This window comes from Anguilla rostrata, chromosome 7, assembly GCF_018555375.3.
Source record: "Anguilla rostrata isolate EN2019 chromosome 7, ASM1855537v3, whole genome shotgun sequence".
Lineage (NCBI taxonomy): Eukaryota > Metazoa > Chordata > Actinopteri > Anguilliformes > Anguillidae > Anguilla > Anguilla rostrata.
Genome location: NC_057939.1, coordinates 34,155,749 through 34,177,181, shown reverse-complemented (window position 1 = coordinate 34,177,181; position 21,433 = coordinate 34,155,749). Strand labels below are relative to the sequence as shown.

Genomic DNA, 21,433 nt, shown 5'->3' with positions numbered 1-21,433 from the left:
CAAGCACCCCATCCTGTGTAAGTTTGTAAGCACACAGACTAGCACCTCAATCTTCTGTACGTTTTTTAGTGCACAGACAAGCATCCCCATCTTTTCAAATCAATGCAACCAGCCTGCTGCTTGACTATTGAGTCTGACCAATCAGAGGAGCTGCTATGTTGTGATGGGACGGTACTCCTCACAAACTGATGCCACCTTTCTGTGGACCACACTACAGCCTCTGGACAGCACAGTAGCCAATCACATACACCCAGGGCTTCACTCTAGCCAATTGTGAGCTGTCCTGCAGGTCCAACATTCACAGTCAGCTCTGGCACAGTCAGGTTTTTTAGACCATGCAGTGTTTCATTTCACAGAGGACCAGTGCATTTAAGCAAGGTGCTGCCCTAAAGTCTCTCTGATTCCTGTGATAACGAGTGGAGTTCTGCACTTTTTCTTTAGTTTATAAAAAGAAGAGAAGAAACCATGAAGCTGGTTTGCTGTGCAGGACCTACTTCCTTATTTTTGCTCTCACGAACAGAGCCCCCGAATGTGTTATAATGGTAGAGCGAAATTGGTTATTTTTGCTCTGTGCTTACGGTGCTTGGATATGAATATGAGACAAAAGTACAGTCAGCATTTAATATCATGGTATGTGTGTTACCATTTCACAGAAACTGCCGTCTTTGTGTTGAGTCCCCCTATTTTCAGCTGTGTGAAGGTAAAAAAAATAATTAAAATTAAAAAGCAGAAGTTATTTCCTCCACACTTTCAGCTTTCCATTGCTTTTTTTTTTTTTTTTTTTGGTCTCATCTGTTCACAAAACTGCTTCAAAACTCTTCAGGATTGTGTTTGTATTTTTGGCAAATTCTAATCTGGCCTTTTGATTCTTGACGTTGTTGTGAGGTTTTGCATTTTGCTGTTTAGCCTCTATAATTCTGCTCTGAGTCTTCTGCATTTGGGGTTTGCTATATTTTTACCCCTGCCCTGTGGAGACTGCTGGTGACATCACTGACTGTAGTTTTAGGGTTCTCCTTCACAACTCTTCACAGGATTAATCTGTCATCAACTGCAGTACAACTCATACAGGTAGGCTACTTAGAGTTGTCTGTAGCCTACACAACTCACATACAAGTTTGGATAGTTTATTCTCTGTTTGGCACTGTGAGTGCCTGTGGGTTTTTGGCTTCTGTTGTTGGTGGCTTTTGTCAGTAGACAGGAAATGTAAGAGTGATCTTCTGCAGATATATATTTAAATTTTGTTGATTGTAGTTACAGGAAAGCGGAAGGTAAAGCAGTGATGAAGTAGAAGGGTGGGAGCTTCTGTGAGAACTTTTTCACAACTTGCTGCTCACACAAGCAGATAAGAAAGAATGCATTAGAGGTGCTGTACAGTATATCTCATAAAAAACACGTTTTCAACGTACAAAAAAGTTACTCAAAGGTATTGATATCAAATGACGCCAAGTTACGATACTACAAACAATATAGGCTATCTTGCCTCACCGTAATTACATAAGATGTATTTCAAAGCAATGCTACCCAATATTTCCTCAGTTCTTTCAAGTCAAACTCTCGGTGCTGTATAGGTATGGGGCATGCCCCCGCCATGGCGTAACTTGGCGGGATGGCATACCTGCCATCCCAATAGCCAGGGTTTCTTTTTATCGCTCTTTTGATCACTGAAGTTGAAGCACTAAACTTCCTCTTGAATCATGCAGGCAAACAGAGGGGTCACATTGATCTGTGAGTACTACCGAATCAGTTTTTTAATGTAAAGGTTTTTAACAGACAAGTATGATTTTGTGGTGAAATTAGCATTTGATTGAAAAATAAAAACAACACATTTGTGAAGTTATGCTTAAATAAGTAAGTAGGATTTTACCTCACTAATACTAAAATGCTCTTTAGCATTTGGGCTGCATTGGAATGACCTGCGTTATGGGAAAAAAAGAAAAGTATGAGTGAAGAAGTATGCTTTTGCTTCGGTAGATAACATACCTTGAATGATCACTAACATTTTCTGTGAAAGAAGAAATACAATTTTATGTATTGTTATTTGAAAGAGACATTGGACAGTTAGTAACTGCCCCAGAATTAGCTTGTCCCTAGTTGTCCCTTGGCAGGTGGGAAAGTGGGAAAATTACAAAAAATATGTACAAGCAGCAATTTGCAATTATAATATAAAGGTTGGTGTGCATCAATACACTCTAGCAGTAAAATGAAAAATATAAATAATTGTAAAAGGTACCAATGTAGCATATTGTGCTACAAATAAAATAATAAAACAAAGAAATCACATGATAAATGGTAAAACAATTGTACTTAATAACATGTCAGTGGTAATATGTAACTGGCTTTTTAACCAGAACATTCAGTGTATTTTTGCACAGAACATGTAAAGGCTTCAAATATGTTCACACAAACTGATATACGCTCCATTCAAACCGATCATTGCCGAACTCAAACACTGACTGGTGGACCTGAACTTCCAAAGTACTGCATGGATGACATCTTGAAATCAAACAGCAATGATGTGGATGTCATGGTTCTGTGTTTTCCTGTCTGTGTTTCCTTGTTGGGCCGCCAGATGGCGGCACTTCTGTTTTGTGTCCTGTTTAATTGTATTATTGTTTTCAATTATCCATTATTGTTTGCTGGGTGTCTCGTTTTCCCTTCCCTCCCTGTGGCCTGAGTGTTCATTGTGCCCTCCTGTGTCTCGTCTGTGTCTGCCTATTTAAGTTTCCCGTCTCCTGAACTCAGTGCTGGATCCTTGCTCGTTGTTAGTTAGTTTGTTCGGTTGTGTTTCTGATCCTGTTCCCTGCCCTGTGTGTTCCTGCCCTGTTCTGTTTCCTCGTGCTTTATGGATTTTTGGATTTTCTTTGTTTGATGTTTCTGAAGTTTTCCTTTATTTTGAAGAGTTGCCCTGCAAGGCTTTTTGTTCCCTTTGTTCCCTTTTTGTTTAGTAAAGTCTTTTGTTCTTACCCTTTTTTGGAGTTTGAGTTTTTCCCCTCCGCATTTGGGTCCTAACCCTCCACCTCACCGTGACAGGGGATGTGTTTAGGCTTTATTTAGAACATTTATGGTTTTGTATTTTTCTTGCACTTACTGCATTTCTTTGGCCATTTCGATGATGTCAATGATTCCTGTCTTTTTTTATTTTTATTTATTTATTTTTTAAAAACAGTGCTGAGCCTAATGACAAGACTGGGTGAGTGTTACTAGATTTTAAAACAAACCCCACCTTCTGTTACCTGATAATTTATCAGAGATAAACCTTATTCAGACAGTTTAGTGAAACTTATGATCGATAACAGAATGTCATGCTTCACAATAAGACTGCCTAACAGCATTATGATGTGATTAATTTGACTGCATATGTGGACGGTGATGTAGAAATATTATTCTGTGAGACTCGAGGCATGTCCTACAGTAGGGGGTGATACAGAGATCACAAACCGAATCAGTTCTTTACTGTTCTAAACTAATGAAGCTGAGGCATTAATCAGGACACTATAAACATGTCATGAGTATTTAAACACATGTACTGACGTAGTGCATGCACTGTTTGTACAGGGAGCCCAAAGGATGTACTGACTCTGCAGCCTAACTGGCCCCTGTTCTTCACTGGAGAGACCGTCACTCTCAGGTGTTTGGGACAGCCATTCAAACATTTTGGATTCACATGGTCCAGATATGAATCAAATAGTCTTGTGACAAAGCACACATCCCAAGAAAACTACTACACCATCGCACCTGTTACTGAAGCCCACAGTGGTGTATATAGGTGTTATGCTGAATCCAGCAGTGATCCTGTTAGACTGAACGTGTCAGGTGAGTCAAAACTGGTCAGCAGCTGATCACTGGTGGTCTCACTCATCCCACAGAGAGACCATATTTAACACATTTATTCAATCTTCCCCAGTGCACATTATGCTTCCCGTATCAGTTCATTTATTACAGGCAAATATAAATAACTTATTTTCACTTAAATGGGGTGGGTATACCACCAACTGAGTTGAGTTTGACTGTCACACTGTTTGTATTGTTAATATTTGAGCTTCTGTATGTTTAAATCCATGGAATGTAGTCTTTTCTATCTGTTACGACAATGAGAGAACCTACTGCTTTAGCTCTTTGTTTCAACCCCAATCAGAGCATGCCTGTCCCTTTGTAGTCATGTCTACACTCCACTAGCAAAGTTGTATGTAAAAGTTGTGTAAATCGCTCTGGGTAGGAGCATCTGCTAATGCCTGTAATGTAATGTAATGTAATGAGCAGTTAGAGCTGTGACAGTCTGTCCGTCTTCACAGCCTCGCCCACACCCATTCTGAGAGTCACATGCTTTCCCAGTACATGGATAAGCAAACCATGTTCTACTGTATCACAGATTAAAGCCAGATTGCACTGTGTGATTGATTGCCATTATTAGGAACCTGGGGGAGAGATTCAGTCTGTTCTCTCTGTTATAGAGAAACCCCGCCTGTCCTGACTGTCTCTCCACACAGGCAGTTATATGCAAGAGAACATGACAGTCTTTCTTGAAAGGTTACAGTGACATCAGCTGGCTGGGAATATTACTGGTAAAAAGACCCAGTCTGGTACACAGAGTATAGTTACCCCACCCACATACAGGTATCAGGTGAGTGTTGACAGGCATTAGTCAGTGTGCAAAATTGGTACATTCCCATAATGCACTGGGTCCAACTGCTGTGATGATTCTGGGGTCCTGTTCCCTAGTTTAATTCTTACCATTACGATCAGTATTAGAGCTTTTTCATTTCTGATTTTTGAATATCTTCTCTTACTATCATTGAAAATAGGAATGCAGCTACCCTGGTTTTTGTTCATTTAGGGTGATTTGTTTTTTCCATAGTCATAAAAATACTGGCATGACAACAGAACTGAGACCCAGTCTGTCTGTTTCTACAGCACTGCCTAAAGCCACTCTGACGGTACAGCCAAAATGGCACCCACTGTACAATGGAGAGAACGTCACCCTGAGGTGTGAGGTGGACCCCTACAGCAACTGGATATATTCCTGGTACAAAGACCAGGCCCAGATGGCTTTGTCTCAGACTGCTGGTCACAGTGTAACTGGTAACAGACTCAACATCCCTGGTGCAGCTGGGTCTGACCAGGGGCAGTACTGGTGTGAGGGGAGGCTGGAGGGGAGAAAGTGACATCACAGCGCAGCGACTCCATCACTCTTGCAGGTGAGTCTCAGGTAGCTTTCAATTTGGATATGTCACATGCTCTATTGGATTCAGATATCTGGGGACTGTGCAGGTCATTGGAGTAAAATGAAGTCGCCGTCTTGTTTGGGAACCAGCTAGAGGTGACGTGTGCTTTGTGAAAAGGCAATTACCTGCTGGAAGTATCAACTTGAAAAAGTAGACTGTGGTCCTAAAGGGATGCAATGGTCTGCTACAATGCTTAAGTATGTTCTGGCACTCAACTGATGTCAGTTGGTATTAAGGGGCTTAATGTGTGTCACAAAAACACACCATTACACTACCGCTAACAGCGTTACTGCTGATACAAAGCAGGATGTGATTTTTATGCAGTATGGATTCATCCTGTTTTGTCAAATTCGACCCTACCATCTACGTATGTGTCGTAGCAGAAATTGAGATTCGTCAGACCAGACATTTATCCATTCTTCAATTGTTTATTTTGGGTTGTGATTCAGAGATGTCCTTCTGCGCAGCACTGTTGTAAATAGCTGTTATTTAACCGGCCTTTCTGCTAGCTTGAATGAGTCTGCCCATTTTACTCGACGCTCTCATTAATAAGGTATTTTCACCCACAGAACTGCCACTCACTGGATTTTTTGTTTATTGCACCCTCTCTGTAAATTTCATACATGTTGTTGGGATTCTAATGAACTCAGTAGTGCTAGAGGCTTTGTATAATTATCCTAATTTCAATGATATTCAACTTATGCTCACACTATAGAGAATAAAAATATTCTGTGAATGATTTCACATATCTAATTTACTTTTGAAGTTATGCTACAAATATTTATATTTTATGAAATATTGCGCAGGACCACATATTGATTCAAAGATAATTAATCTTTCTGACATGATTCTTTTTCCCTTGCATTTTATACACAACTGTTTCCTCCTCAATCAAAACTGTGACCCAGTCTGTCTCCTTTCCACAGCCCTGCCTAAACCCACTCTGACTGTAGAGCCAAAATGGTGCCCACTGTACAATGGAGAGACCTTCACCCTGAGGTGTGAGGTGGACTCCTACAGCAACTGGACATATTTCTGGTACAAAGACCAGGCCCAGATGGCTGTGTCTCAGACTGCTGGTCACAGTGTAACTGGTAACAGACTCACCATCCCTGGTGCTGCTGGTCTGACCAGGGGCAGTACTGGTGTGAGGGGAGGCTGGAGGGAGAAAAGTGACATCACAGCGCAGCGACTCCATCACTCTGACTGTAGGTGAGTCTCAGGTACGCTTTCAATTTGTATATGTCACATGCTCTATTGGATTCAGATCTGGGGACTGTGCAGGTCATTGGAGTAAAATGAAGTCACCGCCATGTTTGTGACATGATGCATTACCTGTTGGAAGTATCCACTTGAAAAAAGAGACTGTGGCCTTACAGGGATGCATATGGTCAGCTACAATGCTTAAGTATGTTCTGTCACTCAAATGATGCTCAGTTGGTATTAAGGGGGCTAAGGGGTGTCACAAAAACATTCCCCACACCATTACCAGCCTTTACTGCAGAGACGAAGCAGGATAGATTCATCCTGTTTTGCCAAATTCTTACAGTCCCATGTTTCAATTGATAGTCTTGGGTTGGGTATTCAGAGATGCCATTCTACACAGTACTTTTGTAAACAGCTGTTATATGAGCATGTGTGGCCTTTCTGCTAGCTTGAACGAGGCTGTCCATTCTGTTCTGGCCTCTCTTATTGGCAAGGTGTTTGCCCCCAAAGAACTGCCATTCACAGGAGTTTATTGCACCACTCCCCATGAAATCTAGAGACTGTACTGCATAAAAATCCCAGGAGCAAAGCTGTTTTGGGGATGCTTGAACCACCACGTCTGGAACCAGCTATCATACCATGGTCAAAGTCGCTTAGATTGTGTATCTTGCTCATTATAATTTTGGTTGAACAAAAAACTAAAACTCTTTACCATGTGTCCATGCTTTATATGTTGACTTGCAGATGCCACACCCTTGTTGTGAGATGGTATTAAACAGGGAGATAAAGAGGCAGGAGAGGAAATTGTTTACTGAAACACAGGAAATTATATTAATCAGAGATGCAGCTCACAAAAAGGGCCAGCTTTTGGTTGTCAACCTCAGCACCAGATGAAATGTCGCCCCTGCTGATATCTATTTACGCTCAAAAAGCAAGTTTCCCCATTGGGCTCCATTCATTTTTGAAAACAAAAATATAAATACTCAAATATTTATGTTAACTATATTAGGAAGAAAAAACTCTTTAAATTTGTTCAGACATGTCATTGGCATTCTCCTGAATGCAGCAGTGCTGGAGGCTTTGTATAATTGTCCTAATTTCAATGATATTCAAATAATGCAAACATTAAAAAATTCAGTAAATTATTTCGCATACATAATTTGCTTTTGGTTAAATGCTTCAAATATAATAATTAATTTTTTTGTGCAGGCCTGTCTATTCATTCAAAAACAATGTACCTTTCTGCCAGGTTCTTTTTCATTACATTTTAGGCATAACCCTTTCCTCCTCAGTCACATGTACATTCTGACAGAAGAAACTGTGACCCAGTCTGTCTCCTTTCCACAGCCCTGCCTAAACCCACTCTGACTGTAGAGCCAAAATGGCGCCTACTGTACAATGGAGAGACCGTCACCCTGAGGTGTGAGGTGGACTCCTACAGCAACTGGACACATTTCTGGTACAGAGACCATAACCAGGCGGCCACATCTCTCTCTAAAGAGTACAGTGTAAACATCACTGGGGCTGCTGGGTCTCACCAGGGGCAGTACTGGTGTGAGGGGAGGCTGGAGGGGAGAAATGTGACATCACAGCGCAGCGACTCCATCACTCTGACTGTTGCAGGTGAGTCTCAGGTAGGCTTTCAAATGATATATAAAACTTTATCCTTAAAATATTTACATTGCTTTCCATTCACTTACCATACATAGGTGCAACAAACAGTATAACATTTTATACTATGGCTTGGACAAATATTTAATTCCGATTGGCTGACAGCCATGTCAACCAATCGTTTTATTTGTGTTTGTATATAGGCATGGCAATGTGGATAATTTTGCTTCATTATGGTTCTAAATTGCTACACGAAAACTTTCAATTTGTTGACTTAAGTTTCCTTTTATTTCAGGATTTCTAACTCCACGTTATTAATAAAAAATCAATCGCTAAATTTAAATGTGTGGATAGAAAGTGTTTTTTTATCCAGAAAATATCTCCATTTCAACGCATTTCACATTTTTGTGATCAGGGGTGCAGCATTTATTAAGCTTGGAGATATTAACGTATCGTAGTTATGTGGATTAGAATATGATACAGCTGCCTGTTATCCCACTATGCCAGTTGCTAAATGCATCATGACAATAGTTGTGAACTTTGTTTTTCATTGTTAATGTCTTTTCTCTTTTCTAATATTTATGATGGCTGATAGTGAGACTACTCTGCATACATAAGAAAAGAGAAACACTGGTTTATCATTACCAAAGAAACCATAATTAACCGTAATTAATGAAATGTCTTTAAAAATACTTTTTTAAATTTCTCCATGCATTTTAGTTGTAGCCATATTATAAGAGATACTAACCACTCCATGGGTTCCGATTACCACCCTGTCATGCCATATTCTTGTACATGCACAGGTTTATATCCTCCACATATCCCTCATCTGTGTCTCTCCACAGGTAGACATAGACTGGTATTCGGTCTGGGAGCTGCTCTTCTGCTGCTGGCCTCCATTATACTGTGTGTGAAATGGTGCAGGAAACCAGGTGATGTCATTTTACAGGGGAACACATCTAAAAATGTGTGTTTCAGATTTCAGGCTGCAACACTGTTAATTCTCACTCCCAGTTCTCTCCCTCTGTTGTGTTTATACGTGTTTATTGATGTGCAGGGTCGTCTAATGAAGCAGCTGTCAAATACACTGAAGAGAATGTGGAAGTTGACTAATAAAACCTTCATACAGAAGCTGGATCAGTGTGCTCATGTCAAATGAAGAACGTTTGAGAGCTCAGGATTATTTTTCAATGTGATGTTTCTCAGCTTGCAGGAGGGGAAATCCAGATTGGGGGTGCAGTTATGGGGACACTCAGTGAGTTTTGGGAATGAAGCAGTCGTGCCTTTAGAGTGCAGGATCTGTATAATATATCTGAGGTTCTGATTCACCAGAGCTGCACTTGTGATCTTTGTCTAAGTTAGTCTGCTTTGATTGCTGTATGTTTGTTTCAGGTCCTATGCTGAACTTTATATATTATGTAGTAAAGTTGCCGCAAGCTTACATACAGCCTAAACAGCTGAGACTCTGCAACATGTTCAACATGCATTTCATGTGTCTGCTTGTATTAGTTTTAAATTAAATGGACTTTAAAGTGTGTTCTTTTATTGTTCCTTACTTTAAATGTTAATCAAGTATGAAAGTAGAAATCCGAAACAAGGAAAGGTGCAGGTCTCGAATGTGGACAGGAATGCTGAGGCTCGATTGTTTTATATTATTTTTATATAATTACTGTAATACTACTACTGTAATAACAATGTTACCAGTCATAATGTTCTTGTCTTCATTCCTCATGGTGATGAATTGTGACAAATATTAATAAATAAGTCGCCTAAAGCTGGCATTTGCTCTTTGATGCTATATTATGCTGATTCCACCACATTATTTTGACTACATTGTCATTTTGATATTGCTTGTAATAGCGTATTACCATTATCATTACATTACATTACAGGTCATTAAAAATGTTATTAGTTGCGGTATTTCTGTCTTTGCATGATGGAGTTTTCGATGATAACTATGAGTAATTACATATGAAAAATAAATAGGCCATCATAAATAAAAAATGAGAATAGCTGAATTTAATTTGATCTTAAATAATTGTTGAGCATTAATTGGCCAGGGCAATGAAGGGATAGGCTGTTGGCTTGGCAAGCATATTTGAGGAAGTAGACCTCAAGTGACTTAAATTACCGGCATTTAGTAGACACTGTGATCCAGAGCGACTTACACAACTTTTACATTGCAACTACATTGGATCCATTTATACAGCTGGACCTATACTGAAACAATGCAGGCTAGGTACCTTGCTCAAGGGTACAACGGCTGTGTCCTACACAGGAATCAAACCTGTGACCTTTGGGTTACAAGACCAGTTCTACTCATTATACTGTGCTATCGCTCATGCTAACATAATAGCAGTGTCTTTGGAAGTTCATCACATTTGCAGTCCTTTCTGAACCGATGTTGCTTTAAAGCAGTATCCGTTCAAATGCCTACATAAGGATCATATAGTTTTAAAGTGCCCTAAGGTTCTGTTGACGCGTGGTGCTCAATGGACAGTGATCACTCCTGGCTCAGGGCTGATGTATAATGCTCGTGTACAGGAGACCTCAGGATTGAAACGGTGCTGCAGTCATTAATGCATGTTATGAAACATTTCTAATAGGAATCAATAAAATGTATACAGCACAATAAACGTTGATATAACGCACTTAAATAATAACTTATTGAGATAACCTTTGTTTTTTATAAGCTCCCTGACATGGAATGGACACCTAGCTGTTTACCTGACTATAAACACAAACATACGGACTTCCACATTTCTCCAGAGGAAGAAAGTGCTGCATCACACATGTGCTCTGGCATATGCACACACTGTTATTTTCCTGCCACACACAGGGGGAAAGCTGCAGAACGGTTATAAAATACACAGGCATGTCATACTTCTCTGATTACCTCCTCTAGAAAAAAAAATTAAAGTACCAATATAGCGGGCGCTGCGGCTCATTAGCTTCTCTTCATGAGCATGTGATCAGAGTACAGAAACCACGTGAGCGTCTCCAACCTGCTGCTCTGTCTATATCTCGAGCAGAGGAGAGAGGAGCATGGCACTAAAATGCAGACGCACATGGTAACCGTTGCAGCTTCCTGCAGCTGTGTCTGGGTTAGGATACTCTGCGATTTCAGAGGAGATGGCAGCCACTCTGAGAGCTTCTCAGTGTCACAGTTAAATGTGTAACTTTCACAGCTTTCTTCAGGTCAGCGTAGTTCAGCTGGGCATGCTAGAGTGATGCAAATTTCTATTGCAAATTACACCTCAGCCAACATAATCAATTTGTGAATAATATTTCTGTAAATAATATTCCGTACATCATTTAGCATTCAAACAGAGTTACATTAAAAACTTTAGGGTTATCTAAGACTTTAAAAGTTGCAGAAATAGTGTGGTTACAGTATGATTTCAGATGCAGTTGACTCTTACTCTGCCAAGTTTCTGTTCATGACCAAAAGGCTCAATTTTGGTCAAACCAGACAATTGATTTACACAATTGCTCTCACTAAGGCCTTTGTTTGTGCAGCATTTCCAAAGAGCCTGTTGGTATGACGGTGTGATTGTATGGTTGAATATGAGACTTGGGGATCTCAAAAAAAAAAAAAATTCAAACTGTGATCCTTGGGCTCTTCTTTACCTCCCTCATCTTTCTCGCTGGGCGGGGGGGCCATATGTATCCCAACGTTGCTGCTTCTTTTATAGGAAGGTTGCCGATATTTACAAATCGTTCAAGATGGAGTCTTCAAACACATTAGTCAATCCTCTTCCCAGACAACCCTCCCCCATTCCCAACTCAATACCCCTCTCCCCATCTCTCTTTCTGCTTCCTCTCCTCTTCTCTCTCTTTACCAAGTCCCTTGTTTCTGTTATCTCCTCTCATACTCTATCTTCCCAGTCACATCTCCAGTCTGTTCTGACCCCTGGTGGTGGAATGAGCTTCTGACTGCTGTCAGGACTGCAGAACCCTGCCATCTTCCCACTGAGTCAGGACAGCAGAAACCCTACCCATCTTCCCACTGCAGTCAGGACAGCAGAAACCCTGCCCATCTTCCACTGTATACTGAAGACTCAGTCCCACAGATTCCACCATGGCTCCCCTAACCTACTTTTTTTCTTTATATTTCCTTTAGAATAATGTTACAGGTTCAGCTGTGAAAAGATAAGTTATCTGTCTAATGGTACTTGCATTTATCACAGTGTAACAGTTGTTTTGTAGGGTAACATTACACTTATTAGTTATAAATGAGCATCTATGCCTTCTTACTGAATTGCCACCTATTCATTTATTTTTTAATTTTTATTTTTTATTCATTATGACCCGAGATTTGGTCCCCGTATTTGTTCCCCCGGGTGTTTTATCTTCTTCCTGTGACCTCACTCGCTGGATTCCTAAGGATTCAGACTGGGTCTGTATATATATATAGTTTAGACCCGGTTCCTGTTTTAGTAAAGGGTTTATGTGACTGTATCTCTGTTAACAGAACCATAAAATTAAAAAAAAAATTGAATTCATTTTTTTAAATACAGAAATGTCCTCTGATTTTCATAATGGGCAATGAAACATTCGTAGACCTGGCTACAGGCAGGTCGGCCGTGTTTCTCGTTGCGTAGCCTAACCTGCTTTTCGAATCTGAATTACGATAAAATGTTATATTTTATTTTTTAAAAACAAACAAGTATTCATGTATGAAGTCAAGTAGGCAATCTCAGCAACTTGTAGATCCCTCTTTGACGCTTTTGACAACTCATAAACTGCATTGGGTCATAATTCCGAATTCGAATGAACAGAAGTTCTGCGCCGTTTTATATTTAAACGCGTTTCCAGAATCCAGCCGTTAGTTCATGAGTGCTTTTTTATATACAGATTGTGTTCATCTTTCGTCTATTTAAAATCAAGTATTGGAAAATGTTTAATTAAGTTACCAGGGACAGTCTTTAGCTCATGAATAGTCAAATATATTCATGAGCTCATGAATGACTACAGTTAAAAAATAATTGAACTTCATCAGTAATTCGAAGCATCTGCCTCGGTTGGGTCTCCACCCATTTTGTTCAGACAAATGGGTGGAGACCCCAATCCTGGAGGCTGGACCTGCTTCTGAATTACTGAATGAGTTCAATTATGTATATTTACCAACCTGCCATCATTCATTCATAAGTATCTTTTTTTCTTCAGGAAATGGATTCTGCTAAAAGCACCAGGAAAAGCACTGCGTTACTTCTATAGAAACACAAAATCATGGTGGCCCGTTGCTGGATATCTGTCTTGCATCAGATCGCCCATCAACGGTACCTGCTTCCTGCTACTGCTGTTAAGATGGTCATTCTTCAGTGGTGAGGAGAACATCTGTCATGCGGTTATGTTGAAATCCCTAAAATGATCCTCATATTCTTTGGATTCAGGAGAGCCTCATTCAATAAAAACAATGAGATGAAGGACAGTGTCTCCTCACTGAAGTTCATCACCAGCATACTCCTTCAAGCTGAGCTGCACATTCGAGCATATTCAGAAACGGTAACTACTTTACTTTTTACAATGTGCTATTTACTGTTGTGTGTTCAGGAATTCTCACATAAGATGGGACTGCATGTGATCAGAAACATCAGCAAATGAACAACTCCAGTGACCTTTGACCTTCAACCCTGATTGTTTCTGTTCTGATCATCAACATCCTGCCACAGAAATGGCAGCCAGGCTCTGTGTTCCATCAGACAGCAAAGATGGTCATGTCCATGACACCGGCTTTGGATGTGCTCATGAGAAAAAGAATAAGCATTTCTTTCATTATTATCAGTGCTAAGTGACTCACAGTTTTCAACACACATTGTATTGTATAAAGACTGTACCTTCTATTGACCAAGATACTCTGCCTGCTTGACTTTTGAAAAGTTTAATTAAGCAAAATATCTTATTCTGATACCTCTATTCTATTATATTTTCCTTTTCCAGCTTAAAAGCAGGACCAATCAAGGTGAGTTTATTTATTTTATTACATTGTTTGATTAACTACCATCTATTTCCTTCTCTGACATCTTTTATGTAGATCTTAGGGCCAGATTATCTTGTGCTATAATCTCATGTAGTCTCTTTCTTCCTTTCTATTTTGATTTCTTAGTGACCAACAAGCAACTTTTGGAGCAGTTTGCTCAACAAAAGGATGAGAGTCATGTGAAAATTTCAGCCCTGAATAAAAAAGTAAGCTTCGGATGAATTTTATCCACATGTAAAGTATTTGCCTCAGGAGAGCTTGTATTTGTCATAATCCATGTGTTTGTCCATTTTAGATTAGAGACACTAAAGAAAAAATTAGAAGAATCAGAAGAATGCTTTCTTCCTCCCATCGTAATAACTGGAACCTGAAGGTGAGAAACAGAAATTAGTAATTGGCAAATTTCCCAAAATTGTATGAATACTGCTCGATACTATCATATACTGTAGATGAGTCTGATTAATTTCTGTTACTTTCAGAATGTGAAGCTTTAATGGAATCTATGGCTGAAGTATTGCACTGCTGTTTGTGCAACAGCTTATATTAGATATGTGTATTTACGCCATTTTATATTTCATAAAGGCAAGTGTCAGAGAGCTGCAAAGGAGATGCATGAAAATGTGTTAAGAGAGAGATGCACTTGACTTGATGCTGGAGGAGAGAGAGAACAGAATAAAAAGTGCCGATCTGGAGCAGGAGGAATTTCAGAAGACATTTCAAGAGAAAGAGATGGCTCTACAGCAGTGAGTACCGAGCAAGACTCTGTCAAGGAAAACCAGATATGACATCTAAATAAGGTAACCATGGCAATGGGAGAGTGAGGCTTCTTGAACTCCATTATAGGTGGGACTACCGTGTGCTGTTAGTCATTGACATTGATATGAACCAATCTATCAAGTTTGGTCTCCATAGCAGACCACTTTGACTGGATCAATTGTATCAACTGTTAATAACTCATAATAACTCCACCCATTTTGGGGCTTGTGTCTTATTCCAAGTACCAGTCATTGGAGAGAAAAGGGAATAATATTGATGCTAATTTTAGAAGTAACTGAATCTGAGTTAACAATGCTGCCCTACAAAGCCTAACTGCAGTAACTACGCAAAGGGTAAAACTGAGAAAAATGGCTTTAAAGTATTTTAACTGGCCAGCCAAATGTGTTATAGGTATATCAGTGATATTGCACTAATTGTACATGTATTCATGAGGTAAATTTTATGCCCAAAAACCATGACGGCTGATTTGACCTTTAACCCCAAAAATGTAGTTACTGCACTCTGCCTTTGCATTGCCTTAAATGGTTCTAAGAGCAATGCAAAAGCAAAGTGCAGTAACTACAATGTTCTCAGCTTTTATATTGTGTTTTCAGGGAACAAAAACTATTTTGACACTGATTTTGTTATAATTGTATTTAACAGTAGGCTATTTAACTCTACTTATGGATTTGTGCATGTTTAATTAGCCTAAGTCTGGACAAATTGAGAATTTTAGACGTTTAGTCTTAATATCATTTCATTTCACTTTTTTACTTATCACTTATCTAGATAATTATTTTCCTATCAATTAAACTTTGCATCATCATCTTCAATTTCATCATCGTTGTCACCACCACCACTGTTGTTGCATTGATGACAATCACATTAATAATTTTCATTATCCTTGTCTTTACTATTTAACACAATGAATAAATACAAGGCTACACTGAATCACAGTACAATGTGTTCATTATATTACATGTTTTAAACAGCGGCGTGTTTTGGTGGGGCGCAAAACCTTCCTTTAAACTAATTGATCTCAAACTGTTTTAATTAATTTTCAGTGATTAACAAGCATGCAAACGATCTGACTAATCAATTGGAAAGTGACAGACAGCTCCTTCGCATTGTGTTAGGGAGATTAAATGATAAATGCGATTTAGAAAAATCCGTTTTAATCACTAAGCAGTGGCAGAAACTTCCCTGATTTTCCTTGAGTATCAATACAATTAATCCACAAAATAGGCTACTCAATACTATCATATATAGCCAGCTCTCCCCAAATAGGCATTTTAGCGAGTAGCCTAGGCCTTATAGCCTACATTTATTTTCATTTGCAGTACGAAATTGTGCACATTTTTAATCTATATTATTTGCGGATACATGCGCTTCTTTCTCCGCACTCGTATTCATGGCAAATAACCACAATGCGTAGGCTAGATTGTAAACAATCTTGAAATGCATGACATGGCATCGGCGATGATGTGAAGTTACAGATGATAATGTTACAGCTTTCAGGGAGCAGGTAAGCTAACGCTAGCTAACTAAACATCGCCTGTCAGTCAGCATATATCGAGGCTGACAGGTGTTTTATAATGTGATTGCTAGTTTCTCAACGCTTAATGTCATCGTTACTTAGCCTACCTGGGTATTTTCTTTTCAACACCAGTTCCACTATCGTCTTTCCCCTAGATAGTGCCATCTTAAACAGCTTTGTTGTGTGAGGTTAGATGGGTGAAATCGGCTGGTGGTAGAATCCCAAAGCAGTCGCGTGAGGTAACTTAGATGGGTAGAGCGCAAAATCGGCCGGTAGAATCCCAAAGCAGACCGCAGTAACTTCACTTACTGCGGTCTGCCATGGTTTTGAGTCGGGTTTTGTAGTTACTGCAATTTTTATACCGTTTTTTCTCTAAAACAAAGCAATATTTAACTCTGAAACTTTGTCACAAGATAAAACAGATATCAAGAAGTTCATTTTTAGTTATAACTCAATTTCGACCAAAATGTAGTTACTGCGGTTAGCCTTTGGACGGCAGAATGGACAGAAAGCTTAAATTGTATTTGAATGATGAAGTTTTGATTATTTTTTAACGTGCTGGAATCCTGTACAGGATTAATGAGTGTCACATGGTGCACACCTCCATGTGCTGTGAGTCGGTTTATAAAAAGCACACACGTTACTGCTGGCTCCAGCACAGTGTAAGACTGAAGCCTGTGTGCTCTGTGCTGCAGGAAGCTGGGGCAGCTTGAGCAGGACTGGAGAGCGAAGCGGGAAAGAGTGATGGAGGAGAGGAGCGAGCACAAGCAGTTTGCGAAGGCTCTGCTCCTTAAGCTGTTCAAGACTGAGCAGGTGCACCAGACCCAGGTGAGCACATCCAGCGAGTACCAATGCTCCACTCTACCCTCTCTACAGTCAGGTCTGTCTCCTGTTACAGGATTGCATCCATATGTGTGGGTCTTAGGAACACCTTTAGTCTCCATGTTCTCCTATTCCACTGCAGATATGTGACTATGAGTTCAAGTACAGGGACTCACTAAAACTGGTGTCTGAGCTGCAGCGTCAAATCGAGGAGCGTGAGGTGAGAGTCTGAGATGGAGGTCGGCAGGATGATCCGTATGTGTGTGTGTGTGTGTGTGTGTGTGTGTGTGTGTGTTCTGGCAATGAATACTTGCCTCACCTGTCAGATCTTTTTCTGTCTGTCACTTGTCTTTCTCCAGGTTGCAGTTCTTCAGAACAAACAGGAGAAACTTGGTAAGAAGGACACTATCAGTTGTTTTTTTAATTGGTATCATGACAGAACATTAATTACCCCTCTTTTCCCTCATATTCAAAGCAAAGGCGGCAAGCAATGTCCTTGAGCCGAAGAGGCCATGTCTCGGGAGATATATCTGGAGCACCACATGAAGAAGGCCTCCTAGATTATTAGATGATTGTTTGTACTGTTTAGAGGAGGCATTCACATCCACCTGGCCTCCTGTGGTTAAGACCACACCCACACCATGACAGGCATATGAACCCCACACCTGTACAACACAATCAAAGCCCTTTACTGCTGAGACGGTATACATTTCTGTTTAACAGACCAGAAAACTCAATAGCATAGTTAATACATTCACTACATTTTCCTATTAAAAATAAAAAAATATCAAATAATTTTACGCTTTTGGAGGTTCATTGTACATTGCAACAAAGCAAGCGAAATTCAGTGTTTATTAAATGAGGAAATGAGGTCACAAGGAAATACTGTTGAGATGCTGTGTAATTTTCAACTGAGCATCAGTGCAGCCCTGCAGTGTCAGGAAGCACACTCCCTGGTGGTTGGGAGGAGCATTGCAGTGATTGTCAGCCCATTCTAAAAGTCAAACAATGGTATGTGAGAACAGTACTGCTCACACATGGACACAGATGGGAAAGGAGATGTTTAGAGACGTTTGTGCAGCATGGCTGTGAGCTTCAGGAGCTCATTGGTCAGTGTCATGGTGGACGTCACATGTTAAGCAATAGGAACAGGGCTGACCACACTCAGATCACACAGCTCCTGCAGACGACTGACAGCATAGAGGAGGAGAGGAACAGGAGGCTCCAGCAGCATGAGAGAGAGACATCAGAGAAGATCCAGAGGGAAGTGGAAGAAGAGAATAAATAAGATGAGGAAAAGAACATAATAAAGGAGGGAGGGAATAGGCAGGAGCCCCAGGGAGTGACACAGGTGAGAAAAACAGCAGGAGGATTGGGTGATTTAAGCATAATGTCAGAGGAAAGGGGATATTCACACTGCATTTATCTCCTGAGCTGAACCTCTCACAGTCAAAACGCTGTTATGACATCTGGGGGCCTGAATGAATGACCTCGATCTTCTGCACCTCATTTTAATAAACACGAGCTGTTAATTTTTTCAGCTAATTTAATACCTCAGGCCATAATCTGTACAAACTCTATGGTTATTTGCTTTAACAGATTCCTATTTAGCCCGTCTTTAACTGTTGATACCAGGCTTGTATGAACCATTTTATCATCACTGTTTCAGTCTTTTTATTTTACTTGCTGTGTATGGGGAGGCTCAGATATGATCTTGCCCTTTTTTATGTTTGCTGTTTTGGCTGACCGTGAAACATGGCCTCTGCTGTCCTCCCATGGTCACAGATGAGTACAGCATCAGCTTTAACCCCCTGCAGGATATCTCACTCTGGTATAAAGACTTTTATAAACATTAAAACAAAGAGAGGTTGGTATGAAGTTATTGTCTAAGTTAAGTTTATTAATCAGGGTTGTTCATTTGTTTATTTAGTGGCCTCCACTTGCTCTCATACCTTTTGTTTCTGTCTTGTAGGAGGGTGTAGTCACAAGGCAAAAGTCACACATTAACACAGACAGTGGTGGAATGGTCACTGGCCACAGGTGATTCTCTCACCTGCAGGGTCAGGTACTACAAACATCTGAGCACCAGCAGATCTCCTACATCTGAGAGGTTACACAACACCTTCACTTCCCCACATACATTAATTCCCAAAGCTGTCACAACAAAAGAGAATTTAGTTCTCACTTGACTGTTTGATGATTTTTGAATTTTGAAAATGGATTAGGTGAGAACATAGGTAATTGGATATTGTGGCAACAGAGTGTGAAGTGAGATTGGGGTAGTTGGAGCAACAATCATATCCATTATGTCTGGCTATGATAGATGCTGGCAGGTGCGTGTCTGTATCGTGAAAGGCTTGCATATTTTCACCACTAGTTGTCAGTAACCTCCCACCAAAGTCCCATTTCAGTGAATGTGGGGAAATGCCAGTCTTTCTCTGGGACTGCCAGAGCGGTGGGACATCTCTGGTGTTCATTGAGAGAATTAGTTGAGCACAACGGGTATAAAATTGTAGGATCGGTGAAGATAAAGAGATTCCCCCAGGGGGGTGGGACGGGGTGGAGATTCCTTGTGTGCCAGTTAATTTTATTTAGGTTTATTCTTGGTGGCCAGGTCTGTGTTGTGTCTCGAGATACTTTTAACCTTTGGTACAGCACCTTTGTGTGCTGTCAGTGATGTGATTGGTTGTGCTTGTAACCTGGACGAGGGGCGGCAGACGGGGGGAGAAGCCATAGCCTGGAAGCCAGAGCTTACAGCAGCGTTGGCAAAACCACGGACCAGGCTGTGGCGCTGTGGGAAGTTGGAACAAGAAGTGCAGCAGTTTCTTGAGAAGTCTTTAGTTTATTCAGAGCTCAGAGTGCAGTAACTCCGCCCCCTCTATCTATTTGCTCTTCAGTTTCCAACATAGTGGTCCTTAGCTATGACCTAACACAGCTCTTCTGCTGCAGCCAATCAGCTCCCAAGCCTGGAGAAACAGACAGAACACAAATGATTCTGTGGCCAAGCAGTCATGAAGTCCGCATATGCAAGAAGGGTGGAGCCAGTTAGACTGTCTCTGGGCTGACGGAGCATGGTGGCCAGATGTTGGGCATTATAGTAGAATCTCTACTCTCCATCAGCATCAGGGAATCCGTGGTGCCGGATAGTAGAACATTTTGAATAGTAGAGTGTACCCCAAAGATTAGGCAGGAGCCAAATTAGTACAGTATTTATTTATTTTTTTAACTCAATGGATTTTTTTTATTGCTCAAGTGCCCCACCTGCTGGCCACATGATTTTACAATAGCTTCTGTTTTCAAGTAAATGTCAGAGGGACATGCACTGGAACTTTAAAGGACCACAGACAAACACCCCATCCTGTGTATGTTTGTAAGCACACAGACTAGCACCTCAATCTTGTGTATGTTTTTTAGTGCACAGATAAGCATCCCCATCTTTTCAAATTCATGCAACCAGCCTGCTGCTTGACTATTGAGTCTGACCAATCAGAGGAGCTGCTATGTTGTGATGGGACGGTACTCCTCACAAACTGAAGCCACCTTTCTGTGGACCACACTACAGCCTCTGGACAGCACAGTAGCCAATCACATTCTCCCAGGGCTTCACTCTAGCCAATTGTGAGCTGTCCTGCGGGTCCAACATTCACAGTCAGCTCTGGCACAGTCAGGTATTTTAGACCATGCAGTGTTTCATTTCACAGAGGACCAGTGCATTTAAGCAAGGTGCTGCCCTAAAGTCTCTCTGATTCCCTGTGATAACGAGTGAAGTTCCGCATTTTTCTTTAGTTTATAAAAATAGAAGAGAAGAAAACATGAAGCTGGTTTGCTGTGCAGGACCTACTTCCTTATTTTTGCTCTCACAAACAGAACCCCCCAAAAGTGTTGTAATGGTAGCGGGAAATTGGTTGTTTTTGCTCTGTGCTTACGGTAATTGGATATGAATATGAGACAAAAGTACAGTCAGCTTTTAATATCATGGTATGTGTGTTACCATTTCTCAGAAACTGCTGTTTTTGTGTTGTTATTTCCAGCTGTGTAAAAGTTAAAAAAAAAAAAATTAAAATAAAAAAGCAGAAGTTCTTTCCTCCACACTTTCAGCTTTCCATTGCTTTGGTTTTTATTTATTTTATTTTATTATTTTTTTTGTCTCATCTGTTCATAAAACTGTTTCAAAACTCTTCAGGCTTTCTTGTATCTTTTGGGAAATTCTAACTGGGCTTTGGGTTCTTGCGTTGTGTGAGGTTTTTTCATTTTGCTGTTTTGCCTCTATAATTCTGCTCTCAAGTCTTCTGCATT

At 40.4% G+C, this 21,433-nt stretch overlaps 2 protein-coding genes across 8 annotated transcripts in view; both read left to right on the top strand.

Moving 5' to 3' along the window:
* The window catches only part of LOC135259579 (transport and Golgi organization protein 1 homolog), a 35,804-nt gene extending 18,164 nt beyond the window's left edge, over positions 1–17,640 (top strand). For 2 of the 7 annotated variants that reach the window (XM_064344092.1, XM_064344091.1), the window contains 3 exons: positions 17,011–17,143; positions 17,280–17,357; positions 17,497–17,640. In XM_064344092.1, coding sequence (XP_064200162.1) covers positions 17,011–17,143; positions 17,280–17,357; positions 17,497–17,637 — 352 coding nt within the window. In that variant the 3' untranslated portion in view covers positions 17,638–17,640. Of the gene's footprint in view, positions 1–13,445; positions 13,548–13,982; positions 14,005–14,095; positions 14,396–14,604; positions 14,766–17,010; positions 17,144–17,279; positions 17,358–17,496 lie in introns of those variants that run through there. The other 5 variants (XM_064344094.1, XM_064344096.1, XM_064344097.1 and 2 more) reach the window with 5 other exon arrangements.
* LOC135259578 (low affinity immunoglobulin gamma Fc region receptor III-A-like) lies at positions 1,619–9,571 on the top strand. Its single transcript, XM_064344090.1, has 7 exons — positions 1,619–1,725; positions 3,167–3,190; positions 3,556–3,813; positions 6,149–6,434; positions 7,776–8,051; positions 8,885–8,971; positions 9,097–9,571. The coding sequence occupies exons 1-5, from the start codon at positions 1,695–1,697 to the stop codon at positions 7,783–7,785; spliced, it is 609 nt and encodes a 202-aa protein (XP_064200160.1). The 5' UTR covers positions 1,619–1,694; the 3' UTR covers positions 7,786–8,051; positions 8,885–8,971; positions 9,097–9,571.
* Positions 17,641–21,433: the final 3,793 nt, after the last annotated feature.